Source organism: Amblyomma maculatum, chromosome 10 (assembly GCF_055883805.1).
Source record: "Amblyomma maculatum isolate TAMU_Amacu chromosome 10, ASM5588380v1, whole genome shotgun sequence".
Taxonomy (NCBI): domain Eukaryota; kingdom Metazoa; phylum Arthropoda; class Arachnida; order Ixodida; family Ixodidae; genus Amblyomma; species Amblyomma maculatum.
The window spans coordinates 91,406,606-91,422,169 of record NC_139353.1 but is presented as its reverse complement, the minus strand read 5'-3'; the positions used below and the strand labels follow the sequence as shown (position 1 = coordinate 91,422,169).

General features: G+C 43.4%; 1 protein-coding gene across 1 annotated transcript in view; it reads left to right on the top strand.

Moving 5' to 3' along the window:
* Window positions 1-1,126: 1,126 nt before the first annotated feature.
* LOC146177000 (putative thiopurine S-methyltransferase) overlaps window positions 1,127-15,564 on the top strand; it is a 75,235-nt gene continuing 60,797 nt past the window's right edge. Inside the window, exon 1 of the mRNA XM_084581438.1 lies at window positions 1,127-1,272. Coding sequence (XP_084437564.1) covers window positions 1,127-1,272 — 146 coding nt within the window. The remainder of the gene's footprint in view (window positions 1,273-15,564) is intronic.

The following is a 15,564-nucleotide window of genomic DNA, read 5'->3' as shown; positions in this document are numbered from 1 at the left end:
CTTGCCGCATTTTAGCCGGCATAGGCTCAAATAATCTAAAAAGCCAACAAACAGTTATATCTTTCTGGCGCGGTTAGCCTTTGCGTCAGTAATAGTAGCGAGGTAACATTCTTTAAGTCTCGGTGCTTCTCCGCACCTAAGCAGTAACTTCCCTGCCCTGCAGCAGGCTCATCCTTATTGCAGCACAATTATCCCTTGCCTCCGCGGTCAATCACCGGCATCCAACAGTCGCCTGCGTCGTCAGCTTCGCCTTTTCCGGATTCAATACGGAATGCTTTATCGGTTTGTATACCTTACGACTGGTCATCGGTGGGTTTCCGTTGTTCCTCACTCTCTCCATCGTCGAATGTTTGAGGCTTACCATGACAACGCCACTGCCGGTCATTTGGGACACACAAGACGTACGATCATATAAAAAGCCGCTACTTTTGGCCCGGGCTTTCTACAAGCGTCGCCAAATACATACCATTTGCACCATGCCAACATCGTAAGGGGTCAATATGTCTTCTTGCCGGCCATCTGCAACCTCTTCCTTGCCCATCCGCGCCTTTTGATTTAGTCGCCATTGACTAATTCTGTCCCCTACCTCTCACGGCCGCCGGTCATTGTTGGGTTGCAGCCGCCCTTGACCATCGGACGCGCTGCGCTGAAACAGCCCCTCTATACACCATTTCCGCTTCTGAAGTTGCCGAGTTTTTCCTGCGAGCGATCGTCTTGCGTCATGGTGCTCCGCGTATCTTGATTGACGACCGTGGGAAGATATTTCATTCCCGTGTCCTGGCGAAGTACTCCACTCTGCCAACACCGTCCACAAGACATCTTCTAGTTATAATTCATCAGACCAATGGTCTCATCGAACGCTTTCACCGCACCTTGTCCCACAGGATATTCATGCACGTCAGTCCTGACCATAACAACTGGAACACCATTTTTCATTTCGTTACCTATTATTATTATTATCATTATTATTATTACCTGTGCCTATAATTCCGCCGTTCAACGAACCACTGGCTACAGCCCGTTCTTCTTAGTTTATGGCCGTCAGCCAACCACACTATTCGACACCACCTTCTTCTCTGCTCCTGCCTCTCCATCTGTATCGTTGGCCGACCAGTTTTATACACGTATGGCCCATTATCGGCAAATTGCTCTCCACAACACTGAAGCCGCCCAGCAAGAACAGAAGCAGCACTATGACCAGCACCACCACACTGCCTCCTTCTCAACCGGTGGTGAAGTGCAACTCTGGACACCGATCCTCACTCCTGGATTGTGAGAGAAGTTCCTTCATCGCTATATCAGTCTTTACACCATGCTCCAGCAAACCTCTCCCGTGAACTACCGCGTTGTCCCATTGCATACCGTCTCCAATCGGCGTCGGTGCTCAGAAGTTCATATTTCGCGCACGAAGCCGTGCACCCGCCGACCCCCTTCCATCTAAACAGCGTCCAGGGTGGCCGCTTCTTTGCCGGGGGGATTTGTGTGAGTGCGGTGCCAGAACTTTCACCTCTTTCATCTGTACATACGCAGCATCGTCATCATTCACCGGTTTTCGCAAGATCACGCGCAGTGTTCCAGACTGTGGCTGGAATAAAGACGTTTGTTCGAGTGGTGGCTCCCAATATATATCACCAGAAGTCACGCCATCCACAATTAACACCTTTATTTTCAATATCTCATGGTGATCTCGGCTTCGTTCCATCTTTTCGTTTCTGCATCAATCCAAAACATTTCTGTCAAAAAGCCGTTTCACGGTAGAACCTTTTCCAAATAATACGTTTGCGAAAATAGATTCTGTTAGAGTTTAAAATTTTTGTTATGGCGACAATTCGTTCTAACGCAAATTTTTATTCAGCAAAGACCTGAAACTCTGAGAAGCAGTAAAAGAAGCAAAGAGTAATCAAGCTTTTGACGATACTTTGTTTTCTATAGTAAGCCTTGTTTTTATATTTTTCCACATTGATTCACAAATGTGATTTAGTACAAATTTTTTATTTCTATTTTTCATTTTCGGCTGAAATGAACATTCAGGAAGACTGTTCATTTTGCTTGAATTTCTTGTGATGGGTGCTAGTACAATCATCGCAGTTACATAGTCAGAAATAAGTGATAGAATCTACAAAAATGCAAGGCCGTTCTACTGTAAGACAAATACATAATCATTGCTTTCTGTATCTTTGAGGTGCTTTTCCATAGGTGGGCTGTCATATAAGGACCCCGCGTGAAAAACTATTCACAGGCCCTCTAATTACTGCTCACATATTGCTAGTTGGCTGTATATAAAATTGCCCTCAGGAAATGCACTTCCAGATTATTTGCCAACATAAATGCCTAAATTTGTTTTCACAATGAACCTACGCTTTATTTCAGCTACAACTTAATGGCGATGATGGAGACTAAAAAAGCAGAGATCTGAATTATTTCTGCAAATTTTATTTTTTATATTTCGCTGAAGCCAGCCAAATACTTCTAAATTTTTGCGTTATTTTTTTTCCCACTTTTTGTCATGACAAAGTTACAGGAATGTGCTTTAATAATCACATCGGTCTCCATTGTGGCGATTGGAAGCGAATCGTCTCGGCATTTTTGAAAGGGATGTTTAGCTTCACTAGTAGCTTTGTGTTTCTAGGTTTTAGCCTTTCTGAGAAGCTGTATTAATGTAGCTTCAAATTTCCAACATACTGCGTGAAAATTAAAAAATTGCAGGACTTCTATATTTACTGCAGCATTTGTCCTCTCATTTCATTCGCAAAACAGATATTCTTGAAAAAAGGAAATTCTTGACGCTTATCGAACAACATATTGCATATTTTACAGGTATGGAGCTACTACAGTGTTCTTCAATCCATTGGGAAGTAGCAAAAGGTATATTGGAGGCTCTAATAAGATGCAAAAGTTCGCCTTTCGCGGATTACAGAGTTTGTTTATAATCCTTCATTCAAATCTGGGTGGACAGTATATGTACATTCCTGAGGAGAAACACTATACAACACGCAGCCACTGGCGGAGATAGGGAAAACTGTATCGGTTTGCCATCTAGCCACAATGACAGGGAACCGAAAATGGCAAATGCGTGCTGAGGATAAGGGGCACCACCAATACTGTGCCGATTCCAAATATCTTTGCTCAAAGGTTCGCAAATGCAGATTTCCAGCACACCGCCTTTGGTTCGTGTTGTATGCAACCTCTTGTCATGAATTTAAGTTTTCTGGAGAGTAAGAGATGTAGAAAATGCTTGCAGCAGCAAAATGGGCCTGTGTCAACGGCATCAGCTCTGGAAGGCTGCGCCAGATGCAGCTGGTTCACTGTTGGCGTTCACTTTAAGAAATATGACGCAATGCTGCTTGTATTATAGACACTCACCTAGTGTCCTTAAAAAGAAACTCGAAACTCGAAACGCATAACACGCGTATAAAGGAGCTCGCAAAACGTTAGCACAACCAGAAACTAAAACTGGCCATCATGCACACGTTTGAAAAAGCTATGTAGTTATTAATGATCACTAAAATTGGAAGTTTACTAAGTTTGCAGTGTGATCAATAATAGACCTGTAAGGACATATACGCTCCTCTTTCACTGTTGGAATCGACACGTGGTGTTCTGTTCCCTTACCCATTTTTGTTCTTGTTTTTTATTTTTTCCTTCGTGCATGTGGTGTGACCTTGCAATAAGTTAGAAATGATAGCCAGCAGCTACTCCGCGTTTCACTCGCAGGCACGAAAAAAAAAATCGCAGCAGTCGTACATCTCTTTCTGTCTGACATTCGCCCTGCGACGCACAAGTACAGCGGTGAAATCACAAGGTCGAAGGACTGTTTCGGTACATACCACAGTCATTCGAAACCCCACGAAAGCAGCTGCGAAGCTCTTTGCTAACAGCGGATTACAACGAAACAGCCACAAAGCCCCAAGAGAACGGTCGTTAAAAGTAGGCCAGTGTCGGCATGTTGTGTTTGGAGAAGCGTTCATGTGCAGCATCCATATTTTGCAAATAAGGTGCTCTCGTTCTGATTATGTGCCAATGTTCGCCTAGATTCCGACAATATTCTTGTGGATCACCACTAAGAATTTATCAACTTGGATGTCAGAAACACAATAAATTCGTTGAACCGCTCGAGAACGCCAATCATTTTAAGGACTTCCATAATATTTCCACATTAAATCATAAAATTGTTTTACTCAAAGCAGTCATTTCGTGCCAGTAATACATTTAGAACCATTCATACTGACTTCCGCAGCATAAAAGCACTAAACAAAACACACAAAGGGCCCACGCAGCTCGCCATAAAGGGTGATATAGTGGCTAAACAGTGGAAAAGAGTGGTCCGAATATTGTTCCTACGTTGGCATCTGTGCAAAGCGCTACTTTTATCAAGCATCGCCCGCAATTCACGCCAGTAAATGGCTAATGATCATCTACAATGGCACCATAGTAGGCGACGCCAGTGCACGGTTCAATATGGGTTAACAGAGTGTTAACACTTATTGAAATATTCTGGCTACCCTCTGTCAGATCCATTAATATACTAAGCCATTTATTTTGCTTTTAAAACAGAAGTGGGAAATTACTAGTGCAAAATGAGGTTCAATTTTGTTTTAACCTTATGTGATGTTTGCTCTCTAATGCGTAATTTTAGTCATCACTTCAAATAAACATTCACATAAGACAGCAGTATTTCGATGCAAAAATACTGCTGTCTTATGTGAATGTTTATTTGGAGTGATGAAAAAAATTACGTATTAGACAGCAGTATATCGATGCAAAAGCCCCGCCGGGGTGGCGCAGTGTTTACGGTACTCGACTACTGTTCCCAAGGACGCGGGGTCGAATCCCGGCATCGGCGGTCGCTTTTCGATGGAGGCGAAAAGCAAGGTCCCCGAGTGTTGTGCGATGTCAGTGCATGTTAAAGAACCGCAGGTGGTCGAAATTTCTGGAGTCCTCCACTACGGCATCTCTGATAGCCTGAGTCGCTTTGGCACGTTAAACCCCACTAACTAACCAACCTATTTCGATGCAAAACATTTTCACTTGAAAGCAGCAAAACATATTATTACTCCACTTTATCTGTACTATCAGCAGCCATGTATTGAAGGAATGAGAGAAAATGTTTCAGGGGAATTTGTTTTTATTCAATAGGTTTGTGCGCAGCACGATAACTAGATCCATGTTATTTCTTGCACCCTTTTGCTCTAGCGTGCCCGGCAATCATTTGCTGATTAACCCTAGGTTTCAAGAAGTACACCCATGTTTTCAAGTATACCGTCGGTAAACACCAGAAAAAAACATAGGCCTTACTCCAGGACACTGAAACAATGTCTATATTTTCAAACTAACCAGCCGAGGGAGCATAAAGATGACAGTACAAATATAGATACTGCTGAGCCCAGTTCTATAAGCACGCTTCACTAAGCAAAATAGATTTATGTTACCTTGTTTACTGGAAAATGAAGCAGTATTTTACCGCTGTGTTGAGCAATAAGTATGATGTTGCGGTAAAATGACACACGGCTGACAGATGCCAAAAACGAACTGGAAACGCCTTCAAAACCTTTGTATGCGAAAAGCTCGAGAGCCTCTGCTCAGAATAATGCACAGCGTCTGTTTCTTTACGCAAATGTTTTCAACCATAATGTTTTAGAGAACTGTTATCAAGTAATTGAAGCGGCGATATATTTACCATCTGTTATAGAAAGCGATCATATAGCACGAGGAAAATTGAAACAGCACTGAAAATAAACTGGAAAAAAATCCAATTCTCTTAAATTGAAATAAATACATCTTGTTATTCTAAAATATAAATCTATAACAACTATATGAGAACAAACTATGTGCGTTGCATTGCATATAAAGGATCAAATTTACCGGCGCGAAAGCCTTTAAAATATTATGATCATCATCATCAGCCTGACTATACCCACTGGAGGGCGAAGGCCGCTCCCATATTTCTCCCCTTAACCTGGTTCTGTGCTAGCTGCATCCACTTGACCCCCGCGAACTTCTTAACCTCATCCACCCACCTAACGTTCTGCCGCCCCTTGTTACGCTTTCCTTCTCTTGGAATTCAGTGTTACCCCAAGCGTCCGTCGATTATCCTCTCTTCGCACTACATGTCCTGCCCATGCCCATTTCTTCTTAATTTCCACCAGAATGTCGGTAACTTGAGTTATTTCTCTAACCCACTCTGCACGCTTCCTATCTCCTAATGTTACCCCTACCATTTTGCGTTCCATAGCCCTCTGGGTGGTCCTCAACTTAAGTAGAACTCTCTTGGTTAGCCTCCACGTTTCAGCCCCATAGGTGAGTACAGGTAAGATGCAACTGTTGTATACTTTCCTCTTGAGCGATACCGGTAAACTGTTAGTCATAATCTGCGAGTGCTTGCCAACTGCGCTCCATCCCAATCTTATTCTTCTTGTTATTTCTTTTTCATGGTCCGGATCTGCGGTTACTACCTGTCCTAAGTAGACATAATTGCCTACTACTTCCAGTACTTCGCTACCTAATGTAAACTACTGTTTCTTCCCGAGGCTGTTGAACAGCACTTTAGTCTTCTGCATATTGATTCTTAAGCCTACCTTTCTGCTGATCCTGTCTAGGTCTTCAATCATTATTCCCCCCCCCCCCCCCCGAGTTCATCCCCCGAGTTACTAAGTGAGGCAATGTCATCCGCAAATCGCAGATTACTGATGTATTCTCCATCTACCTTTTCCCTAAACGCTCCCATTCCAAGTCTCTAAATACCCCCTCTAAGCAAGCTGTAAATAGTACTGGGGAGATTGTGTCTCCTTGCCTAAAACCTTTCTTTATGGGAATTTTGTTACTTTCTTTATGCATAACAATGGTTGCTGTGCAGCTACTATATATATCTTCCAGCACTTTCACGTATGGCTCGTCTACCCCCTGATTTCGCAATGCGTGCATCACCGCCGATGTTTTAACTGAGTCAAATGCTTTTTCGCAATCAATGAATGCTATGTATAAAGGCTGATTATATTCCGAGCTTGTTTCTATCACCTGATTGATGGTATGAATATGATCGATAGTAGAGTACCGTTTCCGAAGACCTGCTTGATCCTGTGCTCGATTGCAGTCTAAGGTTGTGTTGATTCTGTTAGCGATTACCTTAGTAAATACCTTATACGTAACAGACAGTGAGCTGATTGGTCTGTAATTTTTAAGGTCCTTAGAGTCCCCTTTCTTATGAATGAGGATAATGTTTGCATTCTTTCATGGTTCCGGTACGGTCGATGACACCAGGCACTGCGTATACAGGGTGGCCAGTTTCTCTAGCACGATATCCCCCCCGTCCTTTAGCAAATCTGTACTTATCTGATCCTCTCCAGCTGATTTTCCCCTTTTCATAGTTTCTATTGCTTTCTGAACCTCGTCCTTCGTCACCGGTGGAACGTCTGACTCTTTTTCCCTGCCGCCAATCTCGTTACGATCCTGACTACTTTGGCTGCTGTAGAGATCTGTATAGAACTCCTCGGCTACTTTGACTATGTTGTCCATATTCGTGATGACGTTGCCCGCCTTGTCCCTTATCGCATACATCTGGTTTTCGCCTATGTCCAATTTCTTCTTTACCGCTTTAAGGCTTCCCCCGTTCTTTACTGCATGCTCAATTTTGTCCATGTTATACTTCCTTATATCAGCCACCTTGCGCTTATTGATTAGCTTTGATATATCGGCCAATTTGATCTGGTCTGTTGGATTCGAAGCTTTCATACTCTGGCGTTTCTTAATCAAATTTTTCCTCTCTTTAGACAGCTTAACGGTATCCTCTCTAACTATCCTACCGCCTACTTCTACCGCACACTCAGTAATGATATCTCTGAAATTATCAAAAAGCAAATTTTCTGGTGATCGTTGCCGACACTTCGCAAAAGAAAACTGTTTGGATCGGTTGTGGTGGATCAACAGCTAAAAGCGACAAAAATATAAAAAATACAACATTCTCGTCGCATGGCGCCCCGCATCACAGATTTCGCTGAGTACTTTGCGTTTAAACTGGCTTACAGTCATGCAGCTGCGGAAAAGCGCGCGCTTCTAATTGTGCTTAAAGACCTAATAAAGACAAAATTCTTACTTTTCGGTTGGCATTGCGCTGCTTAAGATGTCAGGCTTGATATTTTTCAATGAGAATTCTCACAATGAAGACTTCTTCGTCAGTTTCGCCTGCTGAGAAAAAAAAGCTGCATATTGCCCATACTGACATCGAACACGTCGCATGGTAGAGTAACGAGGAGACGACAAGAGCGCTTGCTGTCGAAAGATAAGGTATGCAGCCTATCGTGGTCTTATTGAGAGAGATAAAATTTCGAAGGGGCGAAGCTAAAGTTCAGCTTCGGCATGGAAACATGTTCGGAAAGCTCAGTACGTAAAATCAGAAACAAAAACCTGGCTTCAATCCATGCTGTGAAAGGTGGTTGGATAACGAAGCAGCAGTACGAAACCCTTTTATCAATTGAGATATAACTTAAACATTAATGCATGGGGTTTAAGAAATTCTGGATTCTTTACTTTCCATAGTTGCTGGAATGAACTTAATGAGTTACCAGACTGACCCGTCTCCCTGTTATATATGAAAGCGCGGTGACGCCACTACGTGATTTCTATGCCGTTACATTAAGTACATCCCCGTAACAATATGCTTCTATACTATACCCTGAAGCACGCGAAGCTTATTTTCACCTATTTTTGCAGAATAGCAGCCCGTTGAGGATGTAGAGGTAAATGCTAAAAGAAAAGGCTTGAAACCAGAAAAAAAGTTATTTAGATAGAATGCATGCTTTTCGCTAAATGGGGTCCCAAAATTTTAGCCAGCATCAATTGGAAACAATCAATAGAAACGCAATGCGCACTATCACGGCCTTACCAAAACTTACCCCTATCCCTATTATCCAAGAGTTTGCACAGATAAATACGTTGACAGAAATAATTGAACAACGAGAGGCAACAAGGGATATGAAGCTAAAGTATGTTATGCCCATAGCATCCTTGTACAATGAGGTGGCAGGTCGAACGCCACCAATGGCTGACCCCCCTCCGTGGGAATTCACGACTATTACGACAAACAAGACCTCTCGGTTTCGTCGCAAAGAAAAGCTGACATCTCGACCTCTGGTTGATGCACTTCCAGGTACCTGCATTGCATATACGAACGCATCAATTATAGAAAATGGCGGTAGAACAGCAGCTACTAGTCCAACACACAGCGAACTAAAGGTACATAAAGAATATGTTTTAGAATACCCGGACCTGCTTGTGATGGAACTCTATGCAGTCCGCGATGCTATGGAGGCCATAAATAAAATAGATTCGATAACAGAAGCCCACATCTATACAGACTCCTTAGCCGCCATAAAACAACTAAAGAAAGTGACGAAGACGCTTTGTGTTACCCAGGAAATCCACGCACTCAATAAAAAAACAAAGATAAGCATCCAGGTACATTGGACACAAGAAAATGTTGAGAACGCTGAGCAGAAAAAGTTGACCACCTCACACACGAAGTTCCAAACACTAATGCGCCCCCGCCAGGCTCCTTTTCGATGCCCGCTCCGCTGTTCCCATCTTAGCATCCTCTTTAAGGAAAAGTACACGTGCTCTTATTCCTCCGTGTACATTCCCACTCCCTCGTAACTTAACGAGATTGGAGGAGGTTTCTCTTAGAAGGATAAGAGCTGGGGCGGCCCTTACCCCGTCGGTAAAATGTCGATGGGAATCGCAAGCAGACATCAGACCAACGACATGCGCGAAGTGTTCCACACCAGCTGTAGAAGTGGATTTTCGCCACCTGCTATGGACTTGTTCAGGGACAAGGGCATCAAGGACACAGGTTCTGCGCGAAGTGGGACTAACCACAACAAGGGAAGAGGACTTTTCTAAATGGCTCACCGACAACGGTAAGAGCGGGAGCCTGCTCCGGTTCCTCACGGAAAACCATTTACTTGAGTTTATATAATATGCCTTATGCCAAGCTTGCGTACAAAAAAAAATCAATTGTAACTCAGTTAAGTTCGTCGCAGGTGACATATTTACCCACTTTCTCCGAGAAAAATGTCTGTATGACGCTTTTGCACTGATAAGATGGAGCACGAAGGGGCAAGGCGCTGTATAATAATTTTAACCATTCCAACAGGTTTGCATTGCAACTTCATTAAATGAAAAAAAATGAGCTAAAAACGAGTAAATTGCAACTGGAAACTGTCGTATGCTTTTCTTTATTGAATTCACTATTTTAATGACAAAACAGTTTAAAAGCAAAAATAAATAGCCATGTTCCAGTTGATTATATTTCATACGACGTTTTTCAATAGGGTATTTTGCCAGATGAATTGAAAGAATCCCGTGTTCCGTACTTTAAAAGTGACAGCCGAATGTAAGTTGCAGACCACTGTCAAAATTCATTATTTTCTACCAGCTGCAAACTACTGGAGCACACACTTACTACATAGCTGAACAACTGCTTAATAATCGTAATAAATTCTCAGCATGGCTCTGGACGAGGAGTTTCGACTACACAAAATCTGGTTGTTATTGTGAACGAAAATGCCAATGTACTTGATGACGGTGGTCAGGTGCACAGGGTATTTAGACTTCTCTAATTTTTCTTATCAAGTTTCATATTATAAACGGAAACCAAAGCGCGATTAATTGGCACACCGCTGGAAATAATTAGCTTGAATACTCATATTTAGCAAACGGGACACAGTTTGCCAAAATAAATGAAGCCAACTCACGCTTCTACAGGTACGCTCAGAGGTGCCTCAGGAATCGGTTTTCGGTCCAGTACTATTCAATATTTATATTAATGATCTTGGAGAATTTTTGAAACCCAGTGTCAGTGTGTGCTTTTCACTGATGAACGCATTCCTTTTACCCCAATCAAATCATTTGGCGGTCAGCTTATTTTGAATGCTCACCTCTAGCTGCTAGCAATAGGGTGCAATAAGCGTGAAATGGTAATTAGCTTTGAGAAAACAATTACACTCTATGTAAAAAAAAATATATGCAAGAAAAGTTTGCGTACCAGAGCAGCAACAATGTAATTAGGGGGGGGGGGGGTAAAGTATATAAGTACTAGGTGTCACATCAAATGCCCGGATAAAATGGACAAATCACATAGCGAGTATCGATGCTCTACCTCTTTCAGGAAGCTTTGTTTATCAAGTTTCGTATGTTTACATGTACAAGCGCTTTCAGGCAAAACCCATATAAATTCAAAGTCAGACCAAGCCTCGAATGTGCCTGAGTTGCACGTGATCGCTACACAAGAAATTACTCACAGAACCTTGAAACAATTTAACACTCTGCCGTTTGCTTTACCTTTAATAGGTATAAGCGACTGTACTCACCATCCGCCATGTTGCAGCTTATAAAACTGGAGCCATTGGTAGGCACAAGAAACAAGTTCAGTTCAGTCGTTCAGTCGTTTCCGACTCTTCGTGACCATATGGACCATGTCACGCCACGCTTTCCGGTCTCTCACTATCTTCTTAACATCATATAACTGCATCTGCAGTGCCTCGAGGATGCCATCTAACCATCGCGTTCGCTGTCTACCCCTTCTCCGGCGACCCTCAATCTTTCCCAACATCAAATCTTTCTCCAGCGACTGCTCCCTTCTCATCAGATGACCAAAGTAGCTGAGCTTTAACTTTAGAACTTGACCCTCCAATGAACAGTCAGGGTTTATGGTCGACAATATCGACTGATTTGATCTTCTGGCAGTCCAAGGAACTCTCAAGAGTCTTCGCCAGCACCACAATTCAGACGCGTCAATTCTTCGGCGGTCAGCCTTTTTCACAGTCCAACTGTCGCATTCATACATCATAACTGGAAAGACCATAGCACGAGTTATACGGATCTTGGTAGGCAGACTAATGTCTCTGCTCTTTGCTAGGCGGTCAAGGCTAACCATTGCTCTCTTAGCACGTCTAAAATCCTTGCAGTCACTATAATTTTCTCGACAAGGCATCCGAATGAAGAATATATCGCCAAATATTCTAAGCGACTCTCACGCCATAAGCACATCGTCTGTTTTGTGTCCATTTTTGCGCGCACCGACACATACAAATATCATTTTTCCTATGAACAGTTCCGAACGAAACGCTTTGCCCCACAATGCTCAATTCTTTCATACCCCTATTGCAAAACGCAGTGCCTTTCAGTGTCGTCCACTGCGAAACCAGGACGCTTTTTACACTGGTTCCGCGGTGAGTTCTGCTTAGGACGCTGGAGGCCTCCGAGGTTCACTGGAGCAGTGACGGGAAGACACTGGTTCCACTGGTACGATGGGGGAAAACGCTGGGTGCGCCTCTGGCATCCACCCGGCCACTAGGAGAAGCGCTGTGATTACGCTGGTGCCGCACTGAACCCAATATCATTTTGGAAATAGTCGGAAGCCCGGAAACTGGCCGGCGAGAAATAAGACGCATATGAAAATAATGGTCCAAGTAAGCGCTCTGTGCTTCGAACTCGTTGCGCACCTGAATAGACAACAAAGACTGTTTCTTTTTTTTTTTGCGTTCACACGTTTCGTTTGGTCGTTACGAGAGATTGAAGAGAGACCACGGTCGTGGCAGCTCTGATTCTCTCATGACACACTAACGATCAACGCATAAATAAACGTAAATTGAATAATGTGGGCTATCATCCGAAACATACTTCACAGCTCTTTTGACGGAACTCTAAAATGACGACTATTGCCAAAATTCTCACTGCGGGCCGAGTCGCAGGCTTAAAACAGCGCTTACGCGCCGCACCGCGGTTCAGTATAAGGTACACAAAGAATAAATAAAGCGAAGAAAAGAGTAATTCACTGAGCGAAGGGCTAATGAGGAAACAAAAACACAGCGCTTGTAATCTAAAATACTTTACGTGTTTCTCCAGCTTTCGCGCTGTTTCTCGCTCGACGTATGAACCAGCCGAGCCGTCGATCATCGCAATGTTTACCTTCGTGTTTACATAAAATAAGATATAGTTACTAGTAAAATAGTGTTATTGTAGCTCCGCTGCCTGTTTTGAAGCTTCTTTGCACTTTTTTCTCTGAAGGTTTGCGCTACAGCTCCGTGTTGACCGAAAATTACTTCAGTTGTAGCAGAGCATGACTAAACTGACGGCACTGTTAATGTCACCAGCGCTGTGATCCTTCACATGTTAAAATGAATTCAATTCGTAATATATTGCGCATAGGCATTCAGAGCATATCGTTACATGACGTGAAACCAGAGAGCAAGCTTTAATAGCCAGAAAGTTGTAATTGTAAGAGTGGCACCAATGGCCTGCAAACTCTGAAACATGAACATCCAACATCCAACCCAGCTCAATTGGGGTACCCCGCATAATACCGATCCCGCAGGACTTAATTGGTTATAGGATCTCACTCGTCCACATGCTTGTCAAATTTCATGGTGTCGCTACAGCTAACATTTGAGCGTAATCTGGTTGTTGCATTTCCCACAAACACCATAAATTTTAAGTGCAGTAGATATTTTTTAATGAATATTTTCAAATTCATTAAGAGCGCATGTGTGTGTGTCCTCCTCTTCCCGGTCTGTCGTCTTATATAGCGCTCTTTCTCTGACAGCGAAAACAGCTGCCTGGTTTGGCAACCTTTGACCGCTGAAGTATCAACGAGATATCATCCCATGTAGTCTACTATTTGCGGTGCCTGCTGCACTCTTGTATGCACGCCGCGGATGGTGGTCGAATAAGCTTTTTTTTCCTTCCCGAAAAGGTTTCAGTTGCATAATCTGTTTTTTGTTTGAGAAGTCTTCACGCTAATATGTGAGCTCAGTGATCATCGGACTTGTGTCTGGCTTGCTTCCGTCTAGATTGTCGAAGTGTATGGAATTAAAGAGCTCATGCCGTATTATTTAGGCGTACACAGAGAAGCATATTGTTTTTCTAGTATGACAACTTGTTTTAGCAACAAGCGCTCCCTCATATAAAAATGTACATGTCCGATGTTTGCTTCCGCATTGTAAGCCTCGAAAGAGTGGAGGTGTTAGCGCTGTGTTGCTGATTTCTTAGCTTTCGCCCGCCGCTCTTTCTGTCCAAAAATAAGAGGTGAACCCAAGCAAGCATACAATAACGCGAGAGAGGAGCAAAGAACTTTTCACCGAAGCGGAGCCTTCTTGCATTTATGTACGCGTATTACTGAAACCGAATTATTTTCGGCTGATAAACATCTCTGCAAGCAAGGTAGAGACGCCAGATCGAGACGGCAAGGCAAGGGATGCCGTGCGTGGCGTTTAGTGAGATGGTGAACCAAGGTGCGTGCCACAGGCGACGCCGCGGTCTCATGACGAAGGTATGTACACGTGAAAGAAGATAAATGATAGAATAACATATATATGTATATATATATATAGAGAGAGAACGCTCCCAAAAGGCCCCGGTGGCCCACGTAAGGGTTTCAGGGTAAAGCGGCGCACAGCGGATTCGGCGAAGCGTGCCAGCTTCAGAGCGGGCCGCTTCAAAATAGCAAATCCCGGAGGCCGCATTGTTGCTTTCGGTTTCGGTTTTTCGCCAGCGTGTCGTAGGTTGATAAACAGGCGCTTGCGCCACTGGCGCGAAGTAGTTACTGGCATAGTTGAAAAGAGTGGAGGCAGTACCTGAAACAATACAGAACGATGTTGCTCGTGAGCAAAACACTCTCGCGCTGCTTTTGGAGGGCACGACAGGGACGCAAAAATTGTTCGCACGGGCATACTATGCTGTGGGTAAAGCAGAGCTCTTTAAATCGGGTGGTTGCGTTGCATGCCATCTAGCCGTGACAATTAATATTATTTGCACTTTATCTTGCCTTACTTTTAGCAACCAAATCATCTATATTCTGCTACTTCGATCTGTTTTAATTATTTTAATTACATACAAGCCTGAAGTTGAAATTTTGCTTGTAGATTCAACGCCATCTGGCGGAGTTGTGGAACCTCGAGCTGGGCCGCAAATGGCGTCGAGTGTCCTCTCTTCGTATATATGAATAAATTGAAGGCTGACAATATAATCAGTCTGGCCATGGCCAGAGCTCGAAAGAATGCACCACCGGCACCACCGCTTGTGATCATCTTTTGACCATTTCCGTCGGCGCCGCGAGGCAAAAAGCCTCACTATACGACGATAGGAGACCGTTGGTAGTTCTGGTTTCGTCGTCGGTATAGTGTGACACATCAGTGCGTCAATAAGCTAAGCAACCTAATAGCGCAGCCCACAGACTCTGACCGTGCATTTTTTTGAAGAAAACATACCTTACTCTATATCGCTTTGTGCAGTAACATCTTCATCATGCACCTCTACATGAGGGATGCCCACTGTATCAATCACCAAAAAAGAACAAGATACTTTTGCTTTGATATTGCCGCCTGCATTGTAGATGATGCTCCGCCACCTATTATCTTGTGACGTCAGACGAGAACTTCAAAATGGCTGTCGCTCCTGGTGGGAGGAGTTTCCCGAAGCTGATTTTTTCTTTTTGTTATGCGCCGCGCACTAGGCAATAAAACGTTGCAGGTAGAATCACAGATCTGTATATAATTCACAGAAGTATAAAAGGGC